This window comes from Hippoglossus hippoglossus, chromosome 1 (assembly GCF_009819705.1).
Source record: "Hippoglossus hippoglossus isolate fHipHip1 chromosome 1, fHipHip1.pri, whole genome shotgun sequence".
NCBI lineage: Eukaryota > Metazoa > Chordata > Actinopteri > Pleuronectiformes > Pleuronectidae > Hippoglossus > Hippoglossus hippoglossus.
This window is the reverse complement of record NC_047151.1, coordinates 28160960-28178486: the sequence shown is the minus strand read 5'-3', so window position 1 is coordinate 28178486 and position 17527 is coordinate 28160960. Positions and strand designations below refer to the sequence as shown.

At 48.0% G+C, this 17527-nt stretch overlaps 1 protein-coding gene across 2 annotated transcripts in view; it reads left to right on the top strand.

The window, feature by feature from the left end:
* LOC117760398 (slit homolog 1 protein-like) overlaps positions 1-17527 on the top strand; it is a 45285-nt gene that overhangs the window by 9438 nt on the left and 18320 nt on the right. For both annotated transcript variants that reach the window (XM_034583406.1, XM_034583414.1), the window contains 15 exons: positions 2453-2524; positions 3643-3714; positions 3887-3958; positions 12327-12398; positions 12696-12767; positions 12887-12958; positions 13174-13337; positions 13434-13581; positions 13726-13797; positions 15342-15413; positions 15887-15958; positions 16411-16554; positions 16694-16857; positions 16955-16978; positions 17237-17381. In XM_034583406.1, coding sequence (XP_034439297.1) covers positions 2453-2524; positions 3643-3714; positions 3887-3958; positions 12327-12398; positions 12696-12767; positions 12887-12958; positions 13174-13337; positions 13434-13581; positions 13726-13797; positions 15342-15413; positions 15887-15958; positions 16411-16554; positions 16694-16857; positions 16955-16978; positions 17237-17381 — 1437 coding nt within the window. The remainder of the gene's footprint in view (positions 1-2452; positions 2525-3642; positions 3715-3886; positions 3959-12326; positions 12399-12695; positions 12768-12886; positions 12959-13173; positions 13338-13433; positions 13582-13725; positions 13798-15341; positions 15414-15886; positions 15959-16410; positions 16555-16693; positions 16858-16954; positions 16979-17236; positions 17382-17527) is intronic.

Sequence of the window (17527 nt, the reverse complement as noted above, 5' to 3'; positions counted from 1 at the left end):
CTGACCCCGCCATGCTGCACAAAACTCAATTAACCACGCCTCATCAGGCCGCTGCTTGTGTTCGTCTCCTCCCTCGAGTCTCTTTCCTCCTCCTCACACAACAAAGACCGACCTCATGAGCGTTTCGTCATCGGGTGGCTGATACTTTTCATTCTCTTGTGTGTTTCTCCTGCATCGTCCGCTCATGCTCCTGGAGAGTGTGGAAACGCGGTCGCTCGCTGTACGTCCTCCTCGTCCTCCTCGTCCTCCTCGTCCTCCCCGTCCTCCTCGTCCTCCCCGTGCTTGTTTTTCCAGCGAGGTTCAACTGTCGGGGTAATTTCACACACATCCAGGGAGTGATTGTGGTGCCCCCCCCCCCCCCGCCATGACCCGTCTCCATCCGTCCTTCCCTCCCTCCCTCGCTCCCAGCCAATCCCCCTCCCTTTGCTTCCCTCTCCGGCCCTGAGAGCCGCCACCTCCTCCATCACTGGGCTGGAGCACCTCCCAAAGTCTTCCAGTTGGATCCGATTGTTTTCACCTTTCGAACGCTCCTGAGTCGTGGCAGCTTGTGTCACACTGCACAGATCCACATTATTCTGTGGAGGTTTAATAACCGTGGGAGGAAGTGGAGATGATGTGCATCCATTGGAAATCCTTGATCGACAGGAGGCAGAAGTTGGAATAGTTGAACAAACAGTGTAAACCTGCGGTACAGAACTTTTGCTGCTACCATAATCACACAAACACTGTTGAAACATGTTCTCCAATCCGCTAATTCTCAGACTGAAATCCTTCCTCTGAACACAGCTGAACGCGTGTTTTTGATTTGGTGCATTAGAAACGTGTCTTTTTGACAAACTCCCCTGAGTTTCTGTAACTTCTCCCGTCTCTGAGGTCGTTTCAGCTTCCGGCAACCAATCTTTTGCTGATTGCAGGAATCTCCGTCTGTCTGTGGCACACTCACACTTGTCATGTGTGTTGTCGTGGCCCAAGGAAGTGTTGTGTTGGTTCTTTGTACTGAATCAAGCTTTTCTGAACTGAGAGCAAACAGGTGAACAGGTCGTTGTGCAGCAGCAGGTCTTTACTCAGTTAAGAGATAATGAAATAAAATAGACGTTTCAAAACTGGACGTTCTCATGAAAGGGATCAGCAGGGATCCGGTGCACACACCCAAACCACAGCTCTCTCTCTCTCTCTCTCTCTCTCTCTCTCTCTCTCTCTCTCTCTCTCTCTGTCTCTCTCTCTCTCTCTCTCTCTCTCTCTCTCTCTCTCTCTCTCTCTCTCTCTCTCTCTCTCTCTCCCTCTCTCTCTCTCTCTCTCTCGCTCTCGCTCTCTCTCCACCTTTCCTTCACATGGGACAGGACAAGGTCACACTCTGCTCCACCCTTTACAGTAGTCCAGGAACATGACACTCTCTCTCTCTCTCTCTCTCTCACACACACACACACACACACACACACACACACACATACACATACACACACACACACACACACACAGGTACGTGCACAGGGCTCAGCTTACCTCTCCTTCCACAGAGCCTCGTGGGAAGAGTGACATCATCCCTCTCTCTTTCTTCGCCGCTGTCAATCAAAGTAGACAATGAGGTCATAGGGTTAAACCCCTCCCTCACAGGGGCTGGATAGGTAGAATATCACATGACACACGCTGGTAACAGTTTGTACCTGAAGTGAGCGTTCGCACCTGGAGAGATTAGGAAGGAGCCAGGTACTCGTGTCGTCCTCCGACAAATGAAGATGGACGACATGACAGCTCACAAAAGTGAAGCCAAAGGGTCTCGATGGCCCCCTGGGGGTTGGCTGCAGTATAGGTCACATGTTCGATCAAAGCGTTTCTGTCCTTTCAGGTCGTTCTTATCACACAGATGTTTGTTCAGGTGTTCATGACGGACTGAGCTGTCCTGAGTGAATCTGCTCAGAGCCACACACAGTGTTCCTCCAATTATTTGTTCAGGCGTCAAGATGCTGTTGTAACTGGAACTCGTCTGCGAACAGGACTGATCTCAGTTCCTCTCGTCTGTGGTGAAGACTCAGGATTCCTTGAGCCTGTGTCAGTAGATTGGTAACTGGTGTTTCCAGGGTTGTTTTATATTGTTATGAGGACGTGTAAGTAAGTCTGGGACTCTGGACTTGATGACATCGATCTTACATTTAACTCATTATGGTTTAAAATCCTGCAGGAACTCTGGGGTGAGGAGAAACAATCAATAGTTTACATGTTTGTGGTTATAGTGCTGCTGCTGTGTCACCTCTGTAGGTCAGTGTTTTACTTAATGTGTGAAATCAACAATCAATACTTTTATACAACAATAACTCCGTTGTGTGTCTGTATTCTTTGTATGTGCACTTATATGTCACGATTGATAAAGTTTATTAATTTGATATGAACTTCTGTCCCTGCTTCCTGTTCTCTGATCTGCTGTTGATCTGCTGTTGTCTCTCTTGTTCTCCAGAGATCTGAACGGAAACAACCTGACAGTCATCACCAAGACGGACTTCTCTGGTCTCAAACACCTCCGGGTTCTGTGAGTCGCTGCCTCGTCCGGTCTATTCACACCCGACCTTCACTCACTGCTGTCACACTCACTGTTGACGCGGCAGCAGCTTGTATTTGCCCAGCAGACATTTCCCTGGTAGTTTTAGGTCCGGTAGGAATGTGGGAATCATCGCCACGGAGCCATCAGAGGCCAGAGGGCATCGAACGACGCTTCAGCTCAGCACTGACACATGAACCACCCGGAGGTGCGTGTTCGGTGTCAGTGTCAGTCAGATTTACAACAGGGAGGGGTCTGTCTGTGACCCTTTGACCTGGAAACACCGTGCCCTCCGGGAGAGGCTGGATGAGCAGCGGCTTCCTGTGTTCGCCCACGGACTGGGACGGTGCTGAGTGTCAGTGATGGACATGAGGCGTTGAAAGGACGACATGCCAGGAACTAATGACATCTCCGGAGGCCTGCTCAAAACAGATTAGCCGCCCGCTGGGATGCAGGGGGGTGGTTTCTGTCAGGAGGGGGGTTTATGATGGAGAAACCTGTGCAGAGTATTTGTCAAATGTAAAGATGGGATCTTTCTGAAACCGCGATCAGCCCAACATAACCCCCGACCCAAAAGACGTAGGATTCCGGGTTGGTTCAAGAACGATCAAACGGGAATCGAGCGCAACCATTAACAGCAATTAAAGATGGACAGCCCGTCTCCACTTCCTCCCACTATCCAGAAGTGAAGCATTAATATCCCGGATATGAACGCTGCCATCGTGCAAAGACGCCTTTTAGAGTCTGTGCTGCTCGTCTCTGGAAGTCAGTCGTGGGCGCTTCTTATGTTATAACGTCTCCACCAAACAGATTCATTTAGTTTTATTATTTTATTTGCCAAACGTATCTCAGCCGACGAGTCACAATTAGTTTAGTTGTTGTTGTTGCTGCTGCTGATGTCTCCTGATATTTTCTAAACAGAATATGCTGTAAACATATTTCAATGTTTCTAAGCTAAAAAGCTAAAATTAAACTATAATTACAATAATTTAAATTGTTCCTGCACTTATTGTTTGTCAGAATCCACATGATGAAACATGCAGCTCCACACGTCTATGATCCGTTGACCGATTAGTTATGATCGATGTGTTTGTCACTTTGTGCTGCAGACATCTCATGGAGAACCAGATCAGTAACGTTGAGAGGGGAGCGTTCGATGAGCTGAGGGAGCTGGAAAGACTGTGAGAGGACGCACACGCACGCACACACACACACACACACACACACACACACACACACACACACACACACACACACACACACACACACACACACACTCTATAGAATCATGGTGGTGTTTTCATGATATCTCGTCTGTGAGTTCCCTAATCCGTCATGTTTTTGTCCATCTAGTCGTCTCAACAAGAATCATCTCAGTCAGTTCCCAGAGCTGCTGTTCCAGAAGAATGAAGCTCTGTCTCGACTGTGAGTACGACTACACACCTTCTGTTCTGTAGAGCTGGCGTCTGAACCCTATACGCGCTTAATTTACTCCCACATGCTGCAGCATCCGGACTCATCAGATCACTCGCTCTCTTGTGCATGCACACGATCTGTTGGTCACAGCAAAGAGAGTCCATCCTGCTCCTGAAGAAACTCAAACACCTTGTGTGCAGTCGTGGATAGTTTCCCGTAAAGCGTCTACGTCTCAGAGTGACATGTGACGTGGCCGCCTGCCGGGTAGTTCGGCTGGAGTCGGTGCTGCGGGATCGATGTGATGTTACCGTGGCTACAGCTGATCAGGGACGTTTCAGATACACTCTCGTGGACACAAAGAACAACCAGCTAACTGGGTTGGAACCAGGATTTTCTTTGTTAGCATTATACCATAATATCCGTAGCACATTATCCCAGTTTGTTTGGCTTTTATAATAATAGTAAACCAGCACAGACACACTAGAGAAACAGTTATTTCCTGCAGCTTGAGGCTGAAATGTGCTCGCTGGATTTTCTAATCAAAAATTGACCCATTTCTCTCACCTAGAAAACTCAGTGCAAGTCTCCCTTCGGACGGCAGGAGCACCACAAATCACTCACAGGCTCCCGCAGGAGCAGGAGGCGCGGTCGAGCTTTAATTTGACAACCCAACACACGTGCGCACACACGCACATGCACACAAACACATGCACACAAAGAGCTTTTCTTTTTTTCTTGTTTAATTAGTGAGAGCTTGGACACAGTTGGTTTCTATGCGGCTAAAAGTGTCACACCGGGACGCTGCTGTGAAGTCTTTGTTATCAGATCTGTGTTGTAGAAAGGAAAGAGGAGAGTATCTGCTAACTGCCTGGAGACGCCTGGAAACACACACACACACACACACACACACACACACACACACACACACACACACACACACACACACACACACGAACACTGCTGCAGAGAAAGAAAGAAAAGCAAACATACCAGCGCTCTTCAATTAAGTTTTCTCACTGATTGATCCATTTATGACAGTGTTGTGTTTGTATGTGTGTGTGTGTGTGTGTTTTTTTTGTGAGTCCGTGTGTGCGTCTTTGTCTGTGTGTGAGTGTGTAAAATGGTTTCAATGGTTGACACAGAAAGCTACAAAGAGATGCTCTTACTTTCCCCCTGAGCACCGGGAGTAAAGTGGATACCAGCCATGAAAAATAACAGTAATTACAGGAGATGAACAGGTGGACGTGTGTGTGTGTGTGTGTGTGTGTGTGTGTGTGTGTGTGTGTGTGTGTGTGTGTGTGTGTGTGTGCGTGAGTGTGCGTGTGCGTGTGTGTGTGTGAGAGAGAGAGACACACAGGGAGAGCAAGACAGGCAGATAAAGAGAAAATGTTGAGAGCGATAAATGGTGAAAGAAAATGTGTGTGAAAGTGTTTGTGTCCTGATTATTTGCTGTTTGTCTTTTTGGCAATTTCACACTCTGGCTCCCATCAGGGAAAACAGAGATGGACTTGGCATGTTCCATCAATCAGGACACAGACACAGACACACACACACACACACACACACACACACACACACACACACACACACACACACACACACACACACACACACACACACACACACACACACACACAGACACCACACAGACACACACACGCCATTAGCACTTCCTCCAGCAGGAGTGATTTCTTTTTCTCCTGCTGCGTTGATGGACTCTATGAAGCACAGTGTCCCTCAGACACACACACACACACACAAACACACACACCTCTCTAGTGTAATCTGTTTTTCCCCACACGCACCCGTGGACACACAAATATGTTTGTGTGCTTTATTTCTTCCTCTTTGTCCAAAATACTCCTCCTTTCCTCCGCCGGCCTGTTTTCAAACTTGTGAAAATGTCGTTTTTCTTCCTGCTTCATTTTTGTCGACAGTTAATTCGAGTTCACAAAGTTTAATTTGCTGTTAATATGTTTTTCTCCACGTGAACAGAGGCTGTTTGTGTTGGATTCCTCGTGGTGATCCTCATCCCTCCTCCTCGCGGTGTCAGCTCATCTTTATCTCCGCTCTCACTCGCTTTCCTCTCCACCTCCGTCTCGTCGTTTCCTCTCCTTCCTTCTCTTGTTTTTTGCAGAATCTCATTTCTCTCTCTCTCCACAGTCTTTTGTTGGTTCGCTCCACACCCAGTAACAGTCCTTTGTGTGTTTTGATGATACCCAGAGGCTGCCTGTGTGTGTGTGTGTGTGTGTGTGTGTGTGTGTGTGTGTGTGTGTGTGTGTGTGTGTGTGTGTGTGTGTGTGTGTGTGTGTGTGTGTGTGTGTGTGTGTGTGTGTGTGTGTGTTCATGTACCAGGTTGCCCCCCCCTTCCAGAACCTCCCTTTAGCCTAGGGGAACCCAGGAATTATGGGAGTGAAGCTAGATGTCACACGCACACACACACACACACACACACACACACACACACACACACACACACACACTCTCACCTTGACCTGGAGGTGAACTGTGTGTTTAGCTCCTGTTCCCTGTTGAGTGTGGATTGATTCACTCCGTTAAACCCGGTCAATGCTTCGTCCTGTCGACTCTGAGCTTTACGAGGAGTCGACAGAGTAATAACCTGAAACGATATACAGTGAAAATAAATTAAAACGTGCATCTGAAAGTTAAATTTGAGATAAAAGCAGCCTTATTAATTATAATTTGTCACCCTACGATCACCGGGTGCGGGTGCGGGTCTCTAAACTGGAGAACATGATTCCTTCGTGTGGGACAGTCGAGCAAACGTGCGGATTCAGATGTCGTCAGAGCCGATCCGCACATCTCAATTCCGTCGAGATGTTCCGGAGATATTTTGCATTCACGAGACCAACGATGTGATTTGTGAGGTAACAGCGACCGTTGACCATCTTTGAGTCCAAGTGGACCTTCGTACCAAATCTGAAAAGATTCCCTCGAGGCGTTCTCGAGACGTCGTGTTCGCAACAATGGGACGAACGGACGAACAGCCTGAAAACGTAACGCTGTGACTGGGACAGAGACTAAACCAGTGAGGGTGAGGGAAATGGGAATAAACCACTAAACAGAACCAGGAAACTGAAAGTGTGTGTGTGTGTGTTTTAATGTGTGTTTCTTTTTGGCGTGTGTGTTAATGTTTCCCCTCAGACACTGGCAGAGCGTCTCTCATTAGTCAGAGTGGCAGAGCCGGTCTCATTAGCGCTGTTGATTGGCGTCTGAGCGCGGCTAATTAACGGTGTGAATCTGACGGCAGCTGTTGGGAGGGTAACCGACGGAGTGTGACCTCCACGTTTACCTGACTAATCTTCTGAGGGAGACGAGCACAAGTGTGTCTGTGACTGTGTGTGATAATTGCTTCTGTTAGCATTTGTTCTGTCTAATTGTCTGTTTGCGTGTGTGCGTGTGTGCATGTGTGCTAATTACACAGATTTGCATCTAACAATGTAACCGTGCTGTGTTTGTGTGTGTGAGACGTGATTATTTATCGGCGTGTCTGCCGAATGAAAGCGAGTGTGTCGTCGACACGTGTGCTAATTGATTTGTTTGTGAGAAACAGGTACTTTTGAATGTTTAAGTCGATTCACTTAAACGTGAACTTGGCTCACTGAGGAGAGAGTGAAGGAGGACAGCGGCGCTAAGCTGGCGGTGCCACTGGGGCAGAGCTGCACCGAATGCAAAGAGGAGTCGCTGTGTTGCTCCAGCGTGTTTAACGTTACGTGAAAGCTTCGGGCCACATGTGGACAGAGGAGAAAAGAAACACGACAACGTTACCGTGTGAAAACAGTCTCATCCCTGCAGCTCGTCTGTGTGTGTGTGCTTCGGTTCATTTGCACACGCCTGCAGTTCTTGTATTTACACTAACAGCAGGACTCACATGTGTCATTGCAGCCGACGTAGGAGCAGGATTTTCCCAGAAATGTGTTTTTGTTGAAGCTGGGACTGTGCGGCGCTGGGTGTGGTGACGGCTTCACACCGGACAGCAGCGTCTGCGGCGAGGACCACACCATCACTCCCCTTACGAAAACCCTCTCCGCTGTGTGTGTGTGTGTGTGTGTGTGTGTGTGTGTGTGTGTGTGTGTTGGGGGGAGGTCAGACCACGAACACTGATGTTCCCCCTGTCATGTTCTTCCAAAGTAAAGCTGACATGCTGAGGGCTGTGGAAAGGCATGATGGGAAGAAACACACACACACAGAGACACACACACACAGACACACACACACACACTGACTGTTCAAACAGCCAATCACTGATCTCAGATCGGCTCTATAGGACAAATATTAGTGGGACTACGGACAAAAACATTCAACTCTCACATCTCTGCTTCATCTGCTTCTTTTTCACTCTCCCTCTCCCTCGGGTTTTTTGTCATTCTCCTCCCTCCTCTTCATTCTCCTCCCTCCTCTTCTTTCTCCTCCTCCTCCTCCTCAACCTCGTCACCTTTCCTTCCTCTGCCTTCTGGGTTTTTCAATTAAGCGCTGCGCTCCCCTGTGGATGGAGAGAGGGAAAGAGGCAAGTTCTCAGGGAGGGAGGTGGAAAAAAAGATGGAGGAAAGATAGATGAAGATAGCGAGAGGTGAAAGGAAAGGAGGGAGGAAAGGAAAGGATGGTTGTAATGATAGGAAGGAACAACGGGACGTACGTAAGGGGGACATCGAGGGAGGAGTGCAAAGGAAGGATTCACACATGGGAAAAACATATTGGGAGGATAGAAAAGATATGAATGAGGATAAAGGAATAAAAAGGATGGAGGGAGGGAGGGATAGAGCGAGAGGAAAGGAAATGAATACGGACTCTTCAGAGCTGTAGTTCGATAACTTCACAAAGTATTGAACTACAGCACGTGTCTGTATTTGCATTTTCAATGTGCAGTGAGTTGAGCGCTCTCAGCCACCGTAGGATCAGGAGTTAAAAAAACTAACTTGTACATAAAGTGTCAAACTCATCCCAGTGACCAATCAGACGGCTCAGCGCTAACCTGCGTTTGACCCCGAGTGGAGCGGGATGGATGGACACGGAGGTGACGAGGGAAAAGACGAGTAGGGGAACGAGTGGGAAAGTTTACCTTTCTCACCCTCCTCGGCAAGCAGGGAGGGAGGGAGGGAGGGAGGGGGGGGGGGATATTAGAACGACAGGAGAGACAGAGGAACAATGAGAGGGTGAAGAGGAGGGAGGGAGGGAGGGAGGGGAGGAGGAGGGGAGGAGGGACACGGACACAACGGACCAGAAAATGAATAGAGGAGATAACAGGACAGAGAGCAAATATTATGAGACAACTGTCCACACACACACACACACACACACAGACACACACACACAGACACACACACACAGACACACACACCACACACACGTCCAGCTGTGACCATTCTGTTTCCCTCCAGTAAACATACTATCCAGCCTCCTGGTGTCCTGGCAACAGATGTCTTGGTAACCTGATGGGAAAGCATCTTTAATACTGGCCTGTGTGTGTGTGTGTGTGTGTGTGTGTGTGTGTGTGTGTGTGTGTGTGCGTGTGTGTCCATCATTATTAATTCATCACTGTTCTCATCAATGTTTATGAAAACTCAGATTGAAACTGAATCTGAGCCACGAGAGTGTTTTACTTCCTCTATTTATCCTCTTATTGATTTATCTGGACTTTATGCTCCACACTTGATTGAAAACAGTACGTCGTGCATACAAAGCACGTTTAAGTTTGAGGACCTTTATTTGATTTATTCATAATATAAGTTCAGCTTTTCTTCAGAGAACAAACAGCGATGTCAGTGGAAAACACTCAGCTGTGGATCTGCACCACGTCGCTCATGTTCCTTTGCACATGGTTACTGAACTTTTGAGGACACATTCAATCGGTTGATCCTTTATAGAATCCACATGATCTCAGCTGCATGCTGGTGGCAGCCCCCCCCCCCGTCCAGACGAAAAACACATTTAGATGCAGACATGTTAATCTTGCAATGTTTAAGAAAGACGGGAATAAAATCCTGGATCTGCTCTTTTATCCAGATTCTTTCTGGTTCCATGTCCCTAAGGCTTAAATTAAACTGAACCCTGCAGAATCTCTGTTCTTGTGACGAGAGAATGAGGATAATCAGGATGAATTCGATCTCTACAAACGACGCTGTGTTTGCCATGAGCTCAGTTCTGTCCTCGGTCTGCGTTGTAGAGAAACGTTCGGCCCTTTCTTCTGCCTCGATACAAAGCTCCCAGCACAGAGAGGAGCAGACAGACTAAAGTAAAGGGCTGGTTTGGTTCACTGGCCTTCAGCTCTCTCTGAAATGAAGCAGAAAAACAGGACTTCACCTCTCCCCCCCCCTCCGCCGTCTCTTTCTATCAAGCTCCCATCCCTCCTTCTGTCTGTATCCTCCTCTTCTGCTCCATCTCTTTGCACCGTTCCGTCGAGATGCTTTCCGCTCTTCTGGCTTCTCTCTGGATCTCCCTGCATGTTCTGTACCAGCCCTCACTCCTTCACCCCATCCATCCATCCTCCTGTCCTCCCTGTGGCCGCTCTGTCGCTCTGTATATCCCTCATCACCTCCTGTGCTGCTTGTTTCCTGTGACGGCTGAGCGCAGACTGTTTTTTACGAGGTTTGGTTTGTCCTCCTCTGGTTTTCTCTGGTTCTGTCTCGCTGGTGGGTTTGGTTCCACTCGGACCTGCTGCTCTTCACCACTGACCTCTCTGTGATGCTCGGGTTTGGCCGCACAGAAGAAACCTCGGGTTCGCCACAGACAGACCCAGAGCTGTGACTGACAGAGAACTGGAGACATCCAGTGCAGCTTGACAATAGAAACAAGACCGTAGCTGTGGTAATGGCTTTGCAAGGCTGAATGCGCATTAAATAAAATTGTTGGGTGGAAGAAAGATGAAGAGAAACGTTGCTTTTCATAGCTTCTTTAACCTGTGTATGACCCGAAGCTGCTGTTATTACGCTGGAGGAGTTGTACTGAAACTCTGGTCTGAGCCTACTTCTTAGTTCTAGACCACAAATTAAGATACGTTTGAATCAAGAGACACGAGAGAGAAGACCGAACTATTACCAAAGAGGGTTCGGTGGCAGATCTGCGGTAAATAAAGAGCTGCGTCATTCTCAGCTCGGTGAAGCTCGTCTCGGTACGAGGAAACTTGCAGTTACTTGTTTATTGGTTTCTAATTTTTCCGACTCTTCTAATCCGCAGAGAAAACTGCACATTTTTTTTTTACAAACAATAGTTTTTGATCCACTTTCACTGAGGCACAGTTTGTGAGCGTGGCCGTGAAACTGTGCATTTATTATATCAGCAGTGCAGGTCTCAGTAATTGGGTGTTTCCTCCGCTGTCACGCTCTGTGGTTTGACCCTGACGTTAATGGAGTGTGTCTGAGGTCCTCCAGGGCAGAGATGATCTACATCCTCCTCTGTGGTTCATCTCACACACACACACACACGCACACACACACACACACACACACACACACACACACACACACACACACACACACACACACACACCGGTTTATCATCCCTGTGGTCCTGCTCTTATCAGTTGGGTTCTGTTGTTGCTGCTGCTGTTGTTCATTCGTCTTCTCAGCGGCAGGAGGGTGAATCTCTCTCCTCTCTGTCTGTAGTGAAGTCGTATGTTGTGTTACGTGTTGTGGTACGTGTTGTGTTACATGTTGTGGTTCGTGTTGTGGTACGTGTTGTGGTTCGTGTTGTGGTTCGTGTTGTGGTTCGTGTTGTGGTTCGTGTTGTGGTTCGTGTTGTGGTTCGTGTTGTGGTTCGTGTTGTGGTTCGTGTTGTGGTACGTGTTGTGGTACGTGTTGTGGTTCGTGTTGTGGTTCGTGTTGTGGTACGTGTTGTGGTTCGTGTTGTGGTTCGTGTTGTGGTTCGTGTTGTGGTACGTGTTGTGGTTCGTGTTGTGGTTCGTGTTGTGGTACGTGTTGTGGTTCGTGTTGTGGTACGTGTTGTGGTTCGTGTTGTGGTTCGTGTTGTGGTACGTGTTGTGGTTCGTGTTGTGGTTCGTGTTGTGGTTCGTGTTGTGCTACGTGTTGTGGTACGTGTTGTGGTTCGTGTTGTGGTTCGTGTTGTGGTACGTGTTGCGGTACAAGGGGAAAACTCCATTAAGATAAAGAGGAGCTGGTGTTTATGAGGAAATCAAACTGATGACGGGTAAAGGGTGAAGCAGGAAGTTATAATGCTTTAAATGACCTGTAGGGGCAGTGACCTCATCACCTTGAGGATTTAAGGGTCTAACATCACGTATATCGTCTTTTGGGGTTTCAGCTACTTTACGCTTGCAACCAAAGCGTTTTGCAGCAACTGAATCTGAATTAAAAGTAAATGTTGAATTGTTTTTCTCCACTGTTTCATTTCTTTTTTTAAGGGACCTGAGTGAAAATGGCATCCAGGCCGTCCCGAGGAGAGCCTTCAGAGGGGCCACGGACCTGAAGAACCTGTGTGTGAAGGCACACACACACACACACACACACACACACACACACACACACACACACACACACACACACACACACACACACACACACACACACACACACACACACACACACACACACACACACACACACACACACATCGGATAATGATACAATCTGCTCGTCACAAAACGTATTTAAAATCAAAATGTCCACTTTGTGCAGACACACACTCGACTGGGCTTCAACATGTCTAAACCTGTGTGGCAGGAGTTGTGTAAAGTTGTGTAAAGTTGTGTTTGTGGTGTTTTTGTCACCAGCCAGTTGGATAAAAACCACATCAGCTGTATCGAGGAGGGAGCTTTCCGAGCTCTGCGATCTCTGGAGGTTCTGTGAGTATCAGGAACAACACTGTGAACCTCCAGCTCTAATATCCTGGTGTTTCCTGATCAGTTCTTCCTCCGCTCCTCCTCTCCTCCTCTCCATCTCTCTTGTATCTCCTCTGTACCAGCACGTTGAACAACAACAACATCAGCACTATCCCAGTCTCCAGTTTCAACCACATGCCCAAGCTCCGCACCTTGTGAGTACTTCACTACATTACCCAGAATGCTGCAGCACACTTCTGTCATTTCATTGACTTCATAATCATTCTTCCATCTTATTCTTCCTTTTCTCCGTCCTCCCTTCTTCTTCCCTCCATATCTTGTTCTCACCTGTTCATCTCCTCCCTTCTTCCCGTTCCCCATTGATTCTCCCTCTCCACCCCTCCTCTCCTCCTTCTCCTTCTCTTCCCAGTCGTCTCCACTCCAACTCTCTGCGTTGCGACTGTCACCTGGCCTGGTTGTCTCCGTGGCTGCGGCAGCGGCCGGCGTTAGGCCTCTACACCCAGTGCAGCTCCCCCCCCACGCTGAGGGGCCTCAACCTGGCTGAGCTGCGCAAGAATGACTTCGCCTGCTCGGGTACGGCAGCTCCCTGTTGGTCCTCGCACTATTAAAGGTCAAAGGTTAGATGGTGCAGGTGGAAGTTGGAACCTTTGTCTTGCTGTTTGCGTTCAGGCCACGGCGGCAGCGCCTTCGTTCAGCCGTGCAGTCTGGCGTCCGGCTCCTGTCCTCCCATGTGCTCCTGCAGCAACAACATCGTGGACTGTCGAGGGAGGGGCCTCACCGCCATCCCCGCCCACCTCCCCGAGGCCATGACGGAGATGTGAGTAAAGTTATATTTCCTCGAGAGCAGCTTTCACTGAGTTTACAGCTGAATGAGCTTATACGTGTTTAACTGGGAAGTAAAGGACGAGCTGCACATTAGACTGTGACTAATCTCTCTCCCCCCCCCCCCCCCCCCCCCCAGTCGTCTGGAGCAGAACGGCATCAAGTCAGTTCCCCCCGGCGCCTTCACCTCCTACAAGAAACTCAGACGAATGTGAGTCCACCAAAGAAGCTCGATTTCACCACACGTTTAAAAATGAGTCTCAGGCTGCTCGCACCCCAAATCATATTCTGGTGTAAAATATAAATATGCAGTTGTTTGTTCCTTTTTATTAAAAACCTCATGATGCAGCACTTTATGTCTGAGCAGGATTCAGAGAAACAGTCACGGTGACACTTGACCTAAAAGAGAAGCCAGAGAATCAACAGAAGAAGAATGAATAATACAAATCCTCATCGTTCAGGGGGCAGTCGTACCAATGTCAGTAGAAGAAGAAGACTCTGGATTCACTGGAGGGATTTTAAATATAAATACACTTTATGTCCGTATTCTTTTTATACTCGACATAACAAACAGCCCCAGTGGATGTTCGGCATCGTGGAGCGCTCGGTTTCTGTCAGAGGCCTTTTCAGGGTCCCAGATGACGAGTGGAGCGAATATCTCTGTGATCTGCTGCATGTTCAAAAACAAAAAAGTCCAGTTTCTACCACAACAGTAATGCTCGTGACTTCTTGACTCTCGGCTCTGTTCTGGGTTTTTTATTTCCTTCTCTCCTTGTGGTTTTCGTTCTGTCCACTGCTGCTGCTTTTCTCTTCTCTCTTCCTCTGCCCGTTTCTATCCTCAGACATTTCTCTCTCTGTGGTTTTCCTTGTCCTCTCAATCTGATCCTTCCCCTCCTCCTTTGCCTTTTTACATCGTCACTGTGAAACTGTCCCGAGCGCAGAGAGAGAGGGGGGGGGGGGGGGGTTGATTACATTACCAGGCTGGATGAGGTGGTTTGTCTCAGAATTCGTTTTGACAGTTGAGCGACTGACGTGGCAGCAGAACCAGGATCTTCTAATCTGACATGTCGTGGTCTGGTCTGACGGAACCAGACATGTACAAACCTCTGCTCTGCCAGAGGAGCAGCTCCTCCTCCTCCTCCTCCTCCTCCTCCTCTCCGAGTCGGCCGCTCACGTAAAACACTGCTGTCAAGTTCACTCAGGGTCCCGTCCTCCGATTACATGGAGTCACTCCACTTTATAAATGGTTTCTGTTTGTTCAGGTTGATTTGGGGATCCGAAGAATGCACTATGAAACCATTCATGTACGTTTGACCCCAGAGAATTCCTCACGGGGATTTACATGAAGACAAAAATGCAACATTAGGAGTTTTTCTCATTTCCTTCACGTGAGGAGGAGGCACAGATTCATCCTTTTAACAATAACACACTTAGTACTTATGGTACTTTAGACACAATACAGTCACAAAGGTTTTCATAATAACACACCGATTCAATCAAAGCAATGAAACTGTCAGATAATAGAAAATAAAACATAGTCAAATAATAAAATAATCACAAAACGGAAATCAAAGCACAGCGTTAAACCAGTACTGAGCCAAGTTAGAAAAATTATAAAATTAGTAATTTAATATATATATGATACCAGAAAAAGATGTATGTGTGTGACGGGTGGGGCCAAATGGAAAAGACAGAAATATAAATATATAACAGTTCTTTCTGACTCAACTGTGGTTGTGTTATTTTCTTACTCAGAGACCTGAGTAACAACCAGATTTCTGAGATCGCTCCAGATGCTTTCCACGGCCTCCGAGCGCTCAACTCACTGTGAGTAACACACGCGTCCTGAGTGAGTGTGTGAATACACAGTGTTGTGTGAGTGTGTGTCTGTCTCCGTCAACGTGTGTGTTTACATTCAGCCTGTCTGTGACTCCACACGCGTGTGTTTGTGCGACTGTTGGTATGAATAATGCAGAAGTGGCGCCTGCTCTCTGTAAACACATTTGTTGCAGAGTGTAAGGACGTACAACGGGTCACAGCGGGTGGCCTCTGTGTGTGTGTGTGTTGTGCGTTGTAGGTGTGAGTGTGTGAGTGTGTGTGTGTGTGTGTGTGTGTGTGTGTGTGTGTGTGTGTGTGTGTGTGTGTGTGTGTGTGTGTGTGTGTGTGTGTGTGTGTGTGTGTGTGTGTGTGTGTGTGTGTGTTTGTGGACTGTGTGTGAATCCATCCATCAGCAGGGTTGTGATTGAGTCTGAAGTGAACATTTCAGCAGTGGACTCAGAGTGTAACTGGTCTGTGTGCAGGGTTCTGTACGGCAACAAGATCACGGAGCTGCCTGGTGGAGTGTTCGATGCTCTGGCTTCACTGGAGCTGCTGTGAGTGCAAACACACAACACACAACACACAACACCTTTACATGAGTGAAGTCAGGATGGAAACTAAAGTGTGTTTGTGTTCAGTCGAGCTGATAGAAATGAAAGAAATCATTTCAATGTGTAGACGCCACGAGGTAGTTTAATACAAACACTGGAGAACCAAGCGTCAACGAATAGATGTGGAACAGATTCAAGGTATTTTCACTGCTCAGAAGTCGGAGGATCCACAGAATTAGTTTTGAATATTTTAATAATCTGGGGACGGGAGTCGGGCGAGAAAATGGGTCGAGTCATTGTTAAGATACGTCCCAAAGTTTTGTTGATTTATTGTTTACACCGGGTTTACGCTCGGTCTGAAAAAGTCTACGATTACATTCATTTAACGCTACTTCTCTTTGTTTTAGACAAAAACAATTTTTTTGTGAGACTCACTTCTTGTTCCTGTTCTGCAGGTTGCTGAACGCAAACAAGATCCATTGTATCAGAGCCACCGTGTTTAAAGATCTGGAGAATCTGGCTCTTCTGTCGCTGTACGACAACAAGATCCAGAGTCTGGCTAAAGGGACCTTCAGCTCCCTGCACAGCATCCAGACCCTGTGAGACACACACACAGACACACACAGACACACACAGACACACACAGACACACACACACTCACACACACACACACACACACACATGCTTTGTTCGGTTCCACCACATTGACGTCACACCACCCTCTGATCTCCCATCAGCCACCTGGCCCAGAACCCCTTTGTGTGCGACTGTAACGTGAAGTGGTTGGCCGACTTCCTGCGTTCGAACCCCATCGAGACCAGCGGCGCCCGCTGTGCCAGCCCTCGCCGCCTCGCCAACAAACGCATCGCACAGATCAAGAGCAACAAGTTCCGATGCTCCGGTCAGTGCCAGTGTGTGTGTGTGTGTGTGTGTGTGTGTGTTGTCTAAATCTCTCAAACCTTTTGACTGACGTCGTTTTCTATCTTTTCCCATGACAGCCAAAGAGCAGTACCACATCCCAGGTGATCATGTGTGTTAGTATGTGTATTTGAGTATTTGTGTGTCTTGTACATTGTCATTAATATTCATGATGTATCATCAACTCTAACCCACGAGACTTCAGTCATTATCATTTAAAACTAAAAAGATAAATACCCGTCTGCGTCCGTCTGTCGGGACTGATTCGTATCTCGAGCAGTTGGACCCACACATGTCATGCCTTATGTTTACGTGTGTGTGTGTGTGTGCGTGCGTGTGTGTGTGCGCGTGTGTGCGTCCAGGCACTGAGGACAGACGTCAGAGCTACGAGTGTAACAGTAAGCCGGTGTGTCCCGCTAAGTGTCGCTGTGAAGCCAACGTGGTCGACTGCTCCAACCTCCGTCTCACCAAGTTCCCTGAGCACCTGCCCTCGTCCACCGAAGAGCTGTGAGACGCACGCACACACACACACACACACACACACACACACACACACACACACACACACACACACACACACACACACACACACACACACACACACACACGTATCATGTGAATACACACATGCTGGGCACGGCCTCGTTATGGAT